General features: G+C 43.1%; 1 protein-coding gene across 2 annotated transcripts in view; it reads left to right on the top strand.

Annotated features, from left to right (window-relative positions):
• Nucleotides 1-15,901, top strand: part of kcnq1.2 (potassium voltage-gated channel, KQT-like subfamily, member 1.2) — a 104,178-nt gene that overhangs the window by 12,495 nt on the left and 75,782 nt on the right. The window contains exons 8-14 of one of the 2 annotated variants that reach the window (XM_057052845.1): nt 1,265-1,375; nt 1,461-1,556; nt 2,356-2,493; nt 5,447-5,612; nt 7,526-7,552; nt 8,693-8,746; nt 9,017-9,134. In XM_057052845.1, coding sequence (XP_056908825.1) covers nt 1,265-1,375; nt 1,461-1,556; nt 2,356-2,493; nt 5,447-5,612; nt 7,526-7,552; nt 8,693-8,746; nt 9,017-9,134 — 710 coding nt within the window. The remainder of the gene's footprint in view (nt 1-1,264; nt 1,376-1,460; nt 1,557-2,355; nt 2,494-5,446; nt 5,613-7,525; nt 7,553-8,692; nt 8,747-9,016; nt 9,135-15,901) is intronic. The other variant, XM_057052846.1, reaches the window with a different exon arrangement.

The following is a 15,901-nucleotide window of genomic DNA, read 5'->3' as shown; positions in this document are numbered from 1 at the left end:
ACACTTAACCTGGAGTGTGCTGATGTTTTCCATGCATTGATCTGGTTTTGCTTATTCCAGCCTGTGCAGAGGCTCACATTCCCAAAGTAGTTAATTAAACATCTGAATTGAAAGCGCAGAGAAATAAGAAACCTATGGCAGCCTTGTGCAGGGGATCAGTGCACCACAAAGAGATGGCAATAAACCATTCACCTCTGGGCACTCTGGCTGAAAGAACTTTTAGAGCGCCAATATAAAGTGTCGGTTCCCTTAATTAAAACTTTAATTGTGGGATTACTACCTTTATGTAACAAGGGTTGAGGGGGGTGGGGGTCACAGCACTTCTTACCTCTCTATTGAGAGCTGAATAAAAGCTTTTATTTCATGTTAGTCTGCCCACAACTCGAAAGAAAAGATTTGCAGATGAGTATTTGCACGTTTTTCGTTTTTTGAGACTGTAACCTTGAGAGATGACATATTCCATGACAACAGAGCTGGATGATGCTGAGCCTTTTTCGGTGTGCATTCATTTTTTGCCTAATTTTGCTTTGGGTCACAGCGGGAGGAAAAACAGTTGTCGTGTCTACTTCTTCCTCTTTCTTCCTCTTTCTTCCCCTCTCTATCCCCCACCTTTCCTGCTGATTTGTCGGTAAAATATCTCTAATTGGCACACACCATTGAAAACAGTCAAACTTCGTGTGCACATATGCAAGTAGATAGACTCCATTACTGCCAGCGGAATGAAAGACTACTTTTGTGACCTTTGTGATGGAAAGACGAGCATTTGCCACACACGATCTGAATTAGAGAAGTGTTCTTGAGTTAGATCATTCCACCTTGATGCTCCAGGGGATATTATTTAGCCATCGGATTTGTGGAATTAATCCCCCACCACTCCACTCACCCTGCAGCACCCAACCAACCGCCCTTTACACCCCAATTCCTTCTATTTTTTAACCGCCTAAGCTCTTTTAAGTCTCTCACCTTACATCAGCCGCTTTGTGTTAGTTCTCTGCGGGGGCTTATGTACAGTTACCCCTCAGACACCCGCGGTAAGCCGAGTTTATTCTGAATGTGTCAGGATTGGCTCGGTTTACGTGTGAGTCTATATACAGATGCAAAGAGGTGTTTGCTTCCCTCAGTGACTGGTACATTTTTAAACGTTATTATTAAATGGGAATTTTATTTGCTTCGGGGGAGGGGGGGAAAGCCTGAAGTGCTCCAGCCATCACTTGTTATGTCTGTGAGCTGAGTAGATTTAAAGAAATTTCTGTTCTGTCTCTAGGTGACCGTCACCACAATCGGCTACGGAGACAAAATCCCCCAAACGTGGATCGGCAAGGCCATCGCTTCCTGCTTTAGCGTCTTTGCAATCTCCTTCTTCGCTTTACCGGCTGTAAGTACAGCATTAAACAAACAGCACCAATGCAACGGCGTGGCAGATTACCTTCGATTCTTACTGTCTTATTCTTGCCTTTTAGGGTATCCTGGGCTCAGGTTTCGCCCTTAAAGTCCAACAGAAGCAGAGACAGAAGCACTTCAACAGACAGATTCCTGCTGCAGCCTGTCTCATACAGGTACAGTTCAGTACATTCAAGCTTTTGAAGCTGATAGTTTGAGAATCTTTTCATTTGCGTTACACTCTGCTCTCTTGGCTAAAGTAGAAACACCTCCTCTTATTCTGTTTATGACATCAGCACATTTTGCAATCTCCAGTCCCAGAGCAAATTGGTGCAACCTGACAAACTTGATATCCTGTGTATAGATGTGCAGATGCCCAACTTTTCAAACGCTATAGATTAAAAAGCAGGGCAGATGTGGCAGATCAATGATTCAACAGTAGACAAAAGACCTCTATACGGCAGCCTTAGAAAACTTGGCCAGAAAAATCATCTCAATCTGATTCTTATTATTCTGAAAGGCGCACGCTTACTTTCCACATTTTGGCAGCGTAAACTTAAGCGAACTGGAAACTGAACAAAGACATTTTATTAGCAGCATTTGTTGTCTACAATCTCCTGCCGAGCCATTATGAGGTGTGGCCCACGTGTCAACAATGAATCAGAGGCCTAATGAGTGGCTGTAGCACGGTCTTCCGCAACAGTTACAGTCCGGGGCATCTGTGACACGAAAACACCTAAAGGAGCAAATATCAGGTTGCAAAAATAAACATACGTGACGATTTATACCGTCAAATTCAATCGATAAAAAACATACGGGAATGATAGCTCAAACCACCAACGGCACAGTCACTGGATTCCTTAATGATTGCAGAACTTGTGCTTGGTTCTATTTCCTCTTTAAATGCTACGGGAGAAATTGCAAATGATGTGCTTTGACACGCACTGATCTAATGCCCTAATCTTTCCACATCAGACACTTTGGAGGTGCTACGCCGCAGAGAAACCAGACGGCTGTGCTGCTACGTGGAAAATGTACGTCCTCACCCCAGAGGCTATAGCCATGGCGGAATCTGACAACTCCAGTCCCAACGTCAGGAAACTGAACCTATCGGTATTAACCCAACTCAAATTTCGAGCCAATGTGGTCGTGAGGTTCATATTTCGAATGCTTCCAAGTCGCCGTTGAGTCTTTCCTTTTAAAACCACTCAGGAACCTTAAAATGTGAAGCAGAATTCTGGCACTGTTGGTTTGGACACAACTATGGCCATTTTGCCAACGTCTCCTCTCCTTTTTTTTTCTTTTTTCCACTTCCTCCAAATGCTTTTCTTTATCTTTCCAGCAGCTCCACCCAGGTGCTGTATAGCCACGTATTTGCTCTGTTTCTTGTTGAAAAGATAATGCCCACATGCAATACACACATCAGTTCTCATTTGAAAGAAGAATCCTTTCAATTGATTGCAGGGATGATTTGCATAACCTGCGATGAATTGTCACCCCCCCAACCCCCACCCCCCCTTCCCGTCCAGTTCACCTCTCACAGCAATATTAGCTATGTTGCACCCAGGCCATAGAGCATGAAAAGGAAAGTTAAGTTCCCACAAACATACACACACATGAAAGGACTCACATCACAAATACACACAGCACCCTTACCCCCCCACCCACCCCAGACTCCACCAGGATGACTCGAGGCCTTTGTCTCTGAGGGACAAAGACTCAGTCAGTTGAGATGATGTCACTGCCGCCTTTCTCATGGGAGTAAACCTTTGTCTAGCAGAACAACAACAAAAAAATCTTTGTGTAGCACTGAACCCACATGTACTGCCGAGAACGAGGGCCGCTTCCGTTCTTTTCTGTTCCAGCATGTGACTTTCCCTTCTGACTTTCTCCCCCTCCCTTTCTTTTCCCCCTTCTTTCAAAGCCCCTCTCCTGTTTTTTTCCCCTTATTTTAACTGTCTTTACTTCACTCTGGCCGTTTCTATAACGCACTTCCTGCATATTTTTCTCCTTTCTGAAGTCTGTTTTTTCCTCTTTTCATTCAGTGTTTTTTTTCTCTCCTTCCCCTCTCTTAATATCTGCTCCTCAGTTTCTTTTTTGTCCTTGTATTTTTTTTAAAACTCTTACTGTTCCTTACATCTCCTTTTTTCCCTCTTTTCTTTTATTCTGGTCCAGCTTATTTCACCCACCTCCCTCTCTAACTAATGAGTCATTCAAACTTTGGGTATTTCGGTTGAACTGCTGGCCAACTGTCAGTGCCAAAGGTCTGATCCATTGAGCCCAAGTAATTGAGAGATTTTATAAAAGCGGAGTTCATGATGTTGGCGAGGGTTAGTGGGTCTAAGAATTAAAGCAGAGGCTTAGAACCCATAACTATGACCTCAAATTAAACATTAACTGATGACGTTAAGCACGCAAGCTGACAGTATCGTACACATTGGTGTGATTATGCTGTGTTATAATGTTGGGAAATTCTAGAGCTAAGCATTTTTTTCCCTAACTTTTGATGTAAAAAAAATATCACTATCCATTTAATTCACATTTCAACGTTTTCTTGACACACCAACATGCAAACATTTGTCTTTTTTTTCACAAGGCAGATTTTTTTTTTTTTACCAGGGTTAATAAGTTCCAGGCTAAATAAAATTCTGGCAATTATGTTGGTCGTGTGACCACCACTCCTTCAAGTTGTAGAGAATATATTCAAATCAGGTTGACGATGAATGGGGAAGTGGTACGACAATATAAGTATTGTTAAGTATTGTATTGTATAAGTAGTATCTTGCTTGAGATGCTTCAATATGCCATGAATTTGTTTCGGGGTGTGCCCAACACTGAAATTTCTGCTGAATTTCTTCCACTGCAAAGATGCTCCAAATACACTGGACCTCATTGTCCATCCACCCCTCATTGCCTATAAAAATGAAAAAAAAGGCTTTAAATGTGTTCAGCTGACCAGCATTTTTTGAGCACACGGCCCCACACCTCAGTAATTTCTTACCTCCCGACGAGGTGATTGTTTTTCCAGGAAAAGTTGGGTTTGTGGCAATATTTTTTCCTGGCTAATCTTGGTGGAAATGTGCAGAGGTTGTTTTTTTTTTTCAAAATCCCAGATAAAATTTCTGCAGGAAAATGGACTAAATGAAAATAAATGGAAGATGACTGTAGCACTGAAAGATGGCACTATAAGATTACAAAAATACAATACTTGGTTTCCCAGAGACTATCTCCTGTCAGCAATTACAATTGTCTTACAGTATATTTATATGTGGAGACCCTGCTGCTACTAGCCTCTGGGCTGCGGCTATTTAGCTCCCCACTAATAACAGTATGTGGGGTGTGAGGTTGGGACTAAAAAAACAAGGAGGCAAGGTTACATCGCTGTCACTGTATCTCTCCTCTGTTCCCATGGAGGCATAGGGAGTTGCAGCTCCACGTGTTAGTTTGACCAGGTTGGGGCTGAGCTATATATACGCAGGAATGTGGTGAACTTTGGCAGGGTTCTGCAGCGATATGGGTGTGTTTATTTGTGCTGTAGAACATAACCACCATGGAAAATAAAAAAGAAATAAGGTGGTATTGCTCTGATTTCATCTCTTCCCCCGATTTGTAACGCTCTACCGCGGCTGTGCCAACAAACCTGCGTAATTTACCTTTTAATGAGTTGATCTCGCCTCTGTAACTCTGAATTTTCAGTTGGAACTGTAAGAGTTTACGAGATGAAGAGTGGGTCCAAATGAAATCCAGCTTTTGTTGCCACAACAGTCCCTTAGTGAAATTCCCAAATAGTACACAAAACACGCAAGTACCAGAAGCAGCCTATTTTCTGTCCCATAGCATCACCCCCAAAATTGAATCATGCAGTTCTGGCATTGGTCTTGTACCCCTGAGGATCCAGAAAAAGATTTTATAGATTGGGAAAAAGGAACCCCGCCTTGATTAGTCAAACTGGATCCAGAACCGTCATGTGTTATTGAACATTTGCCTCAAATATAAATCTTTCTATTGCTCATTTCATTGCCTATTAATTGCCTTTAAAATGCTGCTGTGGGCTTTTCTCTGATAGAGAAGGGTGTCCAAGAGAAGGTTGAAGTCCAGAGGAAACGGCGCTATGGGAGTGGCATCAGAACGGGCCGTATCCATCCCGCAAATCACCTACGATCATATTGATGACAGCGAGGAGAAGAAAGATGTCACATTCTTCCAGGACGAGCAAAGGGGGAGCGTTGAAGGTAACATCCCGGGATGATTACTGTATTATGAAGTGAGCATGCTGATATCATGACGCCGGTTCTTTCCACTTGCTACGTACTCGACCGGAGTTCCGCAAACATCACCGCATGCTTGTCTTCTGAAAACACAGTCAACCTGCCAGTACAACGCACGAAAAGGCTCAACCCTGTTTCCAGTGTGATTCAGCTGGCCCCGTTTTACACCGCTCATTAACAGAGATTTTATTGTGAATCTGACACCTTCGAATGCCATGTTCTTTGAGGAGCGTGCTTTTTCATACACTTCGAGGTCACTTGGCAGCCGAGCTTGTGTCACGCAGAGGACATTCTGTACTGTGTGACGGAGCAAATGACGACTGTTGGGAAACCAGCACCAGTTCGTCTGTCGCCCGTGCTACGGTTTTATTTGATGACATGGTGCATATTAAATATCGTAAAATCATGTCTTGGGAAGGCCTTGGAATTCCCATTATTTGAGTAGATGCGTGACGTGGATATTGAAACTAAACAGCCCATGAAGAGGAACAGCTGAGTGTGACTGTCAACTGAAACACGGCTCCAGCTTGGAGAGTGAAGAGTTTAACTTTACCATCTAAATGCGTAGCCATTTCTATTGAAATATGTAGATCGCACCAGAGGAACAGTGCAGTGTATGTGTGTTTTGTGTGTTTTGTGGACTATCACATAGACTCAATCATCCATCCATTTGGACAGGGTGAACAGAAAAGACAGAAACATAAAAACACAAATTTGTGACTTACAGTTTCCTGCCATACATTTGAGCCACTAAATGTCACGGGGAGAGCTGTTGGTTGCATTTTTTTCTAATTTTCACACAGTAAACACGGCCCCTCCTGCTCCCCTCAGACCTAAGATGGCTACCAGGGGTCTTCTGATAGGCCAGATGGAACCTATTAAGTTCTCAGTGGTGATTAGAGGTCACGGTTACAAGTTTTTTACTGTTTCACTTGTCCCCTTTACCGGCCACAGACACTCTTACAGCTTAAGTGGAAAAACTTAAAAACATGGTTTATTGGGCTTACAACGGGGAATGTCACCTTGTACCAATTGACATGAACCAGAATTGCCATGAACACACAAGGGCCAAACTGAAGATGGGATTAAAAAAGATGGGGCTGATTTCAGATGGTTGTAAAGGTCGACTTGTCCTTAATGGCTTCCAGAATCTGTACATAAAACCGTACAAACACTTTATTTTTTCTCAGTGTCTCCATACTTTGTGAAAGATTGACAGTTGATTGGTTGTTTGGGGGTGAGGACTCAACTTCCTGTGTTAAAAGACATCCCACTAAATGAATTGACCCAGGCTGCAGGTTAATAAATGGACTTTATGAGTTTTTCCTGTTGGGGCATGAAAGGATCTTGGGCGACATAAACTTGACATAAAGGCAGACCATCACGACTAGAGCAACCGCTTACGAGTGGAAAAACTTCCCGCTTAATTGGGTGCATCTTGGACACATGTCGCAGTAAAAATGTGTCTAAATCAAACCTTTTATCCATTCTCATGTTGGCAAACGTGTGAACTGTTGAAAAGGAGACGATCAATGTTATAACAGTCAGTAGTTTCCTTTAGAAAGTGCACGTGCTAATCATCTGTGTTCCAGATTCAAATAGTCCAGTAAATCCAGACCATAATTTTCTTTACTCTCCCCTTTGTCTTTAATTAAAAAATATCAGTTTCAAGCAGCAAAATGTGTTAATAACATCAATTACTCTCATTTATTTACTTCCATGCTTTTTCCCTCAGTCATAAAAACGTTTGTATTTGTCAGTGAAGATGGAAACATCTTTCCCATAAGCACAAATTATTAATACAATCAGGTAACATGTGGCAAGAGTGTGAAATAAATAGATTTGTTCTCCAACAAGCGCTTCATCTTTGTTTGCAGGCCTCATCAGAATGATCAGACAGCCTGGTGAGTCCTTCTAACGCCGTCATGATGTAATAACATGCCAGGCTGCTCATGTTTCCAGACAGTAGCCTCAAGACTCCAAACTCCACCTGGAGGGGGATGAAAATGCAAATGTGGATCCACGCAACAATGCTCACAGCGTTATTAAACCAGCAGCTCTTTCTATTCATTAGGTTCTTCTTTTGCTTCTCCTAAAACCTCCTTTCTGTTAATTATTAACTTGTCTGCCATTTTATTGTGGCACAGACAGTTTTTTTCCCTTTTTTTTAATTACCCCTGCTGGCTGCCTGGGCCTTTGTCCCCAGCCGGACCAAACCAGAGCCAAGCAGGGAGATTCACACACTGGTCCTGAGTTGACCTGGAATGTTTTCATCAGTGGATGTCCTACCAGTGCCAGTGCCAGGAGCGAGGAGCAGGCCTGGCCTGGCGAGGAACTAACTGGGGCCCTGGGGACGGTGCGGACCCAGTCTGGGACACTAAAGAGAGGGCGGGGATTCTGCAGCGTTGATAAGCGGCCATTGTGGAGCTCCAGTGGTCAGAAATAAACTGTTCATTGTTTGATTTACTCAGTGTCTGGCTTATTGCTCCACTTATCTGTCTGGCTCTGTCCGCCTCCCTGCTTATGAGAATCTCCCACGGGCACCACCTCTCCTACTTTGTGTGTTGTTTTTTTTGCACGTACACTCTCTTTCAAACTCTTTCCTCATAGTCTTCCAACAGGACAGCAGTTTGAACGATCCGCAGGACCTAAACAAAGCCCGGTCCTGCGAAACCCTCTCACATCTTGATTGAGTTGGCTACTATTCTTTTTTTCTAGGCATTCATATTTTTTTATTGCACCAGAAGCCTGGCGGGTTGAGGGAGGGACTCAAACTCAGACAAATCTCTGACAGGCTGCCTGCAGGTCCAATCCCAGATACAAATGTTGTTCTTTGCTGTTGTTTTAGCTGATCCAGTGAGCTGGCTGCATTATTGCACCGACGCACAGCCCTCTCCGTTTTCACATGTCATTTGTTGAAAGATTCTTTAGCTGTGGAACACATTTCCAGAGCTGGCGCATCAACATTGGAGACAATGTGTTACATCCTTTGCGAATGCCATTGCTATTGCTGTCCTTTTAAAATTTTCTTTGCATGTCATTAGGCCCCCCTCTTCATTCTTGGTCATCTTTCACTCTGAGCTGTCCTGGCTCTCCAGGTATCTTTCTCTTTCTTTGTGCCAATAATCATATATTTGCCTATAATACTCTGTTTTTAAACACATCTGCAGTTCCCTGCTTCTACTGTATTGCTTTTTTATTTTGTTATTCAAACATCAAACTTCATCTTAATGATAAATTATGAAAACCCCTTTTGATTAATACTTTTGTGAACTTAATTAAAAATGTGCGTTTGTTCTATTTATAGTATTTATACCATGGGGTCATGGTGTCCCAGAACTATTACCTGTTATTTCTACTCTTTGCAGTCAGGAAGACTCATGATAACAGCACGTCTATCGACATTTCCCGCACCAACAGCTTCACCGATGAGCTGGACTACATGACTGAGGACATTCCACTGCCTGTGGTGACCGACAGGCATCAGTAAGTCCTAAAATATAGCCCCTGTGCTGTTGTTCCTCTTCCACTGATCCCTCGCCGCGCGCTGACTTCCATTTTTCGGTACAACACTGATCTGTCTCTCAGCGACGTACCTAAAGGCCTTTTGTTGCACCAAAGGCCACCCCCTCCCCTCGCTGCTCTGTAACATACATTTTGTTGAACTCTCCAGAGGGTTAAATGGGCTCTCAAGGGCCGAGGCCTTATCGGGTACAGCGAGTTATAAAGGAGATAATCCCTTTAGTCTTGAAGGAAATGTCAAAGAAATCTCTCTGAATGGCTTGTAGGGCATGTTGAAGTGGCCCGTCACCACATGCCCCCGCAGGGCTGCACATGCACAGCTGCTTGCTGCTGTCTGAATGCATTTCCATGTCTCAAAGTGCTCATTTATACAAGTCTCCTTAATGTGAGGAATATGTGAATCTGATGTCATTTGGTTTTTGTTTCATGTTCAGCAGCTGACAGGAACTCGGCCATTTTCACCAGTAGCACCAGTGGCAAAAGGCCTCACACAGACGGCACATCAGCACCATTGTTAGCTTTAATCCTGGTAGTGGGAGGCCCGTGTGCTTTTCCCAGCGGAGCTGAGGGAGTTCGAATGCTTGATTTCACTTTAGGTGATCAGAGTAGCACCTTCAGCAGGGATTTCTACTGGAAAAGATACAGTCAATATCATCCAGATGCAGTAATAAACACTGGCCATTATTTTCTTCTGCACACTTCCTTTCCCTCCCTCGTTGATTTTGTTAGAGCAACTGACTTTTCTTCTTTTTTGTCTTAATCTGTCCATCCACCCAAACGATTCCTCGTGTCCAGAAAGTTGCAACCTACCACAAAAACCGCAGCTGGCCACTCCCTGCATACAAATAATTGATATGTGTGCCACTCCTGGAAAATGTGACCTCAGTGTCTCATATTTAACTGTCTTGACTGTTTTTCATTATTCAGTTGAATCCTTTTTGTTTCTCCACTGGTGCTTGCGATAAAGTCATGCCGAAAACATTTCTTCTCAGACATTATGGAGTTTTACTGGCCTTTCTAGCATCAAGTCATACATGTCTTTGTAATAATGGAGTTTAGAACTGTCTTTATGTGTTCTGTGTGTCCTCGGGATGCAACACTTACTTCTGTCAGTCGTATAAATGCTATTGAATTGGCTCTACTATCCTTTAGAAAAGGTTAAAAAATATGTCAATTTGTCTCAACAGGAGAGGGCGCTATCCTTTTACAGTATCCAGGGAGTGTGCCCTAAAAATATCTCATGCTGCTGCTTATAGCCCAGCTTTTTAGTCCTTAATTTCGTAACAGTGTCGACATGTAGTCATTGCTTTATTCTTATCTACGTGGTTAATCCACACGTGTGTGTGAGCATACAACCACTGAGTGTGCAACACTAGTGTGCAGCAGCAGCAGCAGGAGAGATTTTAGTGCCCAGAACTCACTTTTCATAACCAGCCCGAGATATGGGCCATACTGGGAGCATTTCCACAACAGCTGGCTTGTTTTGTCCCTCTTGTCACGCCAGCAAGGACAGCGCTGTCATTTGGAATCCTTATCTATCCACTATATCCACCAAACACTGCTAGAGGCTACTAGCATGCATGTGCTGTTTTCATTATAGTCATTTTAATTTTCCTTTGTCAGCTTTATGGCTTTGCCTTTTTGCTTTGTCTATCAGTCTTTTTTTTTTTTTTGCTGAAGGTGGAACACATTTCTGTCCCTCGGCTTTGTGGAAACTTTCAAAATTAGCGTGCGTGTGTGTTTTATTTTTTATGGCAGTTAGCTGTGTCGCGTCTGGGCTTCTGAAGAGGAAGTGGTGCAGGCCAGCGTCCGCACGCAATCATGTCTTTTGCTCCTCTGAACCCAAAACACACACACCCACATGCACAAGCAAGCACACTTTTACTCTGACAGAAGATAAATCTTTTTTTTAAATTGTTGTTTGTTTGCTTGTGTAGAATCCATTTACGCTGATTTTATGGACCTCAAATGGGGGAAAAAACAAAAACAAAAAGGTCATGCACTTGTTCCACCGTTGTCCACATCATTCTTCCTCTCTGACTGTAAACATTAGCCCTCCGCTATTTGTTTACTTGGCTCGGTTTAAACGAGGTTTGGGTTTTGTTACGACCCGTTTTGATAAAGTTTGTGTGCACAGCCGTGCACTTTGAGGATGTACTGTAAATCTCCGAGATTTGCTGATGAATGAAATCATAACAAACCCCCCCAGTGGAGCTGCTGATCCTAAAGTCCACCCAAAACACAGTGACATTTACCCTCTTGGAGATGGAGTAAATGTTTCCAAATACACTTCTCGGACCCCAAACAGAGGAAGAAATTGTTTAGCTGATTGCAGCGATTGTGTTCTATCTCTTTAAAAAAAAAAAAAAAATCGGGAAAACCGGGAACTTGTCGTTGAGCTGCTGCTCCACTTCTGTAAAAATAAGGCTGCTGTCTGCATGTGGGAGACAGTCACAAAGGTCACCCGGGGTCAAATAAGATCGCCTACAACACGTACAAAAGCTAATTCTTCCTAAAACAACAAACAAACAAAAAAATCTCACTATGCCTCTCTAATTACATTTATAATTATGAAATCTTAATTCCATGTTAAGATCCCCCCCTCTATTGAGAATCTGAATGCTCTGGCCTGGCTGGTTCCCAGCCAGCTCCAGACTGCTAATGTCTCCTGTCTTTTGACCTGAGGCGCTTGGCCTTTCATCCCGCCGGGTGTGGTCAGGCTATCTGCACTTCTTCTCATCTCCTTTCAGACCTATAATGGACGACATGGGCCACCTGCAGGCAAGATTTTAATTAGTTTCCCTCTTCCAAGCTGGAAGGAGATAAACAATGAAAAGCCCGCTGCAGCGCCACAGGAGGGATGGCCAGCGCAGACATATGCATCACAGTCTGTCCTCCTCAAGCAGGGGCCTCTCTCTGCAGCGCTTTTGTGCACGGCTCTGAACAAATTGACTTTTTGTCTCTGTGGCCACTGTATGCATGTCGTACTTTGATGCCGATGACACCGGCGGGGTGGAGACGCTGTCACTGCTTTCTTTTGAATGTCTTCAATATTGCCACTTTGATAAATGCTTTGGAGGGAAGACAGTCGATTGCCCCAGTTTTTCCCATCCAAAAATGATTCATTCATGTGGTGTAATGAAGAGTACACAGCAGAAAAAAACCCCAAAAACTGAAGCCAAGCAAGTTTTTTCATTACGTTTTTAAATTAAAAAGAAAAAAAAGAAGAATAACACTGCGATCGCTTTGTTTTGTAAGCTGACATGGGCTCAGCCCAGGAGCAGTTTGAGGCTTTATGCAAGATTCAGCAGAGAATTGAATGTGAGTTATCTTCTAAATCTCAGTATTTTTCCTTCCTCACTTGAGGCACACACAAAAATACAAAATGCACACAAACAAGCGGATTCTGTAACATTTGTGGCGTCTCGCTCTGCCAGACTGCAGCTTTATTAAACATTAGCAAAAGAAAAAGAGGGAACAAATTGTTCCCCACTTTCATGATACCCTGCCAATCTTTGAAGCATGTAGAGGCTGAAAATACATAAGGTGTAGTAAAACAGCCACGTGGTGATTCACGGCCTCAGTACTTGTATGGATTCAGTAGTTAATCTTATTACAGACGGGGGATCGTAGCCGCTGACCTCAACTCTACCTCACTCATCGTGATATATTAGATGAATTGTTCTCACTTTTGCAGAAATGCTGCAGTTAAGCTGCCAGCGCGGCACAGCGAGGGTCGAACTCTGTTGTCATTGTCGGCAACTCTCTGGTCAGTCTCATTTTATTTCCGTTCAGGGTATTTGGAGCGCAACAATGCATCTGGTGCCTTTTATAGGTCGCTTTGCATCAAGGACTAAAAGCCAATGTTGACAACACAGTCAATCATTTCAAACAAATGTTCATGATGAACAATACTGTTAGTGTTGAACTTTGAGTTATGATGCTTAATACTGAGCCACATCCTGCTGGTTTCTGCATTCCATTACAGAGAACTGCGATCAGCATTTCAAAGGCCAGCATCCAGCGCTGCCATTGGCTGATTTCATATTCAAATAAAAGCCTTTTATGTGTGTGTGCATGTTGTAGCCAGAAATCACATTTGCATATCTTTACAGTAATTGGAAAGCTCAAGAATGACAGAAAATGTACTTCTTATCTTTAAAATCTGCCAATGTAGCCCCACCATTCCATTTTTGTATGTGTGTGTGTGAGAGAGTGAGATTATTAGCCACTGGACTAAATTCTCTCCACGGTGCCAGAAATAGGAATGAGCAACCCTTTTTATGACACGCGGGTCACACCCAAAGCAATTAAAGATATTTTCTACTAAGTACTTATTGAAAGACCGAGTTCAGCCAGGCTGGAGACTCACTATCCCGCATTAATGAAGGCTGTCGTGCTGCCTGTGCAAGGTTTGCTTGGTTGTTATAGACTTTTACTATGAGGGACCATAGTAAATAGTCTGGTTTATGGCTTTTAAAGTTGGAAAAAAAACTTCTATAAATAAACAATCCAGACAAATAAAAGGAAAAAAACAATATTCTTGCCAACACGATCTCTAATTGCTGAATCCGCATTGCAGACTGGTCTGTGCACGGTGGCTGTAAATTACAGTGATTTAGCTCTAAACTCTAATATGGAATTGTTTATTTATTTGTTTATTATCATCCAGTTTATGTCAAACATCAAAAACAAATCAATGGTGAGCAATAAAATTCATTTCTTGCGACGCTAAGTCAACTCACGCCAAGTAAACAAATAAGTCTGTGCTGACCCTGTCTGTGCTGTTTGGTCTGTGGCGTCTTATTTTCATCATCACAAACGCACCGAGAGAAGAGAGGGAGGGGAAAAAAGCTAAATGAACTCAGGAAATGGCCGCGTTCACAGCACGGCTTAGCGAGCAGTTCTGCTGGGAAGATTTTTGTTCTGATTAGGTCTGAGTGCTGTTAACAATTACAGTAACATTCTCATGGGACACTAATAATGAGAAGTGTTTGCTTGTTGCCTTTATAATTTTGTTCTCTCATGCAGCACTCAGTTTGGCTATCTGAAATAATTTTAGTTAAGTTAGTCTCAATGGAATGCATCATTTATAACACGGTAATTAATTACTTTAATGAGGCAGCATAATTAGGGCACACATTAAGTTATTAGAGCACAATGTTTGACTTGGATGGCTTTAGGGTATTTATTTCCCCTCAGACTAAGCAGAGAAAAAATAAAAGCATATAACTTTAAAATTGTTTGTCCATCCTTAAGTAAGTCATTGTTTTTTAATCTGAGGAATATGCAGGATGTTGCTGCAGTTTCTGCAAAAACGAGGCAAAGTTTTCTGGAGAATTGCTAGTTGGATCCCCTGTAGGCAATTCAAGCCCAAATATCTGCACATTTCAAAGCCCTGTCATGCTGCCCTGGTGCTGGCAGCGGCTGACTGCAGTGAAACTGAAGCCCAGCCCCGTCCTTCCCTTGGAGCATTTCCAATCCTGCTATCGACGCTTCCCTGTCTCTTCGAGGCGTGTCTCCCTCCCTCCAATATTAGGGACACCTGTATAAATATGCTCTCATTTCATCTTTTTTTCAACGCTTCTTGCCATCAGCTCCTCCTGCCGCTCTTCCTCCTCCTCCTCCTCCTCCTCCTCGGCTCGGTTTCGTCCTCCCGTCTGCTAATGAAAACAGTGGTCTGCAGCAGCACCTGAGTGGCCTGTTTGTACAGAATGTCCTATAGTCTCTTTCACTTGAACCTCTCAGTTCTCCTGCTCTCAGATTTTCAAACAAGCCATTTGATGTGGGCCGCTGGAGGTGGCGGCGAGGTTTATTCAGGTGTGGCGACCAGTGGTACTGCCACCCAGCCTCTGATGTTGCTTCCATCTGCAGCCAGGTGCCGGTGCTCCGTCAGAGAGCCCAGTGTTCTGGCCTCGGAGATGAATGGGAAGCCTGTTGGTGGAGCTCGTCTGCGGGGCCCTGTGGTTTCTCCGCTCTTACACGCAGAGGCAGGGAACCTGCCTCTGGCCAGGGCGTTTACCTGCTTTAGAGGAGGGGTGAGCTTGAATTAAGGGGAGCTACAACCTTCTGGCCCAGGATAATATTGTGTATGCATTCATGTGGCCCGGTGCGTACACGTGCTTCCGCTGCGAGTAAATGCCCCTCGTGCCTGCTGAATGAACACCTCTGTGTTTTTAAGGCCAGGTCACGGTCAGCAGCGGTGGGATCGGCTCTAATGGCTCACCTGCCGTTGCATTAAGGGTACAGCCAGCGAGCTCTTTACGAATTAGGAGGGACGGGAAGTATTTTCTTTGGAAGAAAATATGTTCTAAAATTCCCGCCTTTAGATAGAGAAAGAGGTGTGATATTTATATAGCATTGACATTATGGGATTTTATTCAGCTGAATTATGCACGTTTGGACATTTAAAATTGGTTTATTTTAGAAGAATTCAGACAGGTGTTGCAGTGAGGAAGTAAAACCTTCTGGTGAATAATGATGAATAATGGACAATTATGATAATAATACCATAATAACAGCAAAATTAGCAGTTGGTTTCTAGTTGGGATTATGCATAAAACAGCAACTTGAGGTTTAATTTGCAACTCTTTGGTCAGGACCGCAAGGATACACATCAATAATCTTTATAGAATACTTTCAGGTCTATTAATATGGATTTACTGTATTTGGCAAACTGTGGATTACAGACCTCTGAAAGATCACACCAGAGTCAGAAATAAATTCTTTCC

Source organism: Takifugu flavidus, chromosome 13 (genome assembly GCF_003711565.1).
Source record: "Takifugu flavidus isolate HTHZ2018 chromosome 13, ASM371156v2, whole genome shotgun sequence".
Taxonomy (NCBI): Eukaryota; Metazoa; Chordata; class Actinopteri; order Tetraodontiformes; family Tetraodontidae; genus Takifugu; species Takifugu flavidus.
This window is presented reverse-complemented; position numbering and strand designations above follow the sequence as displayed.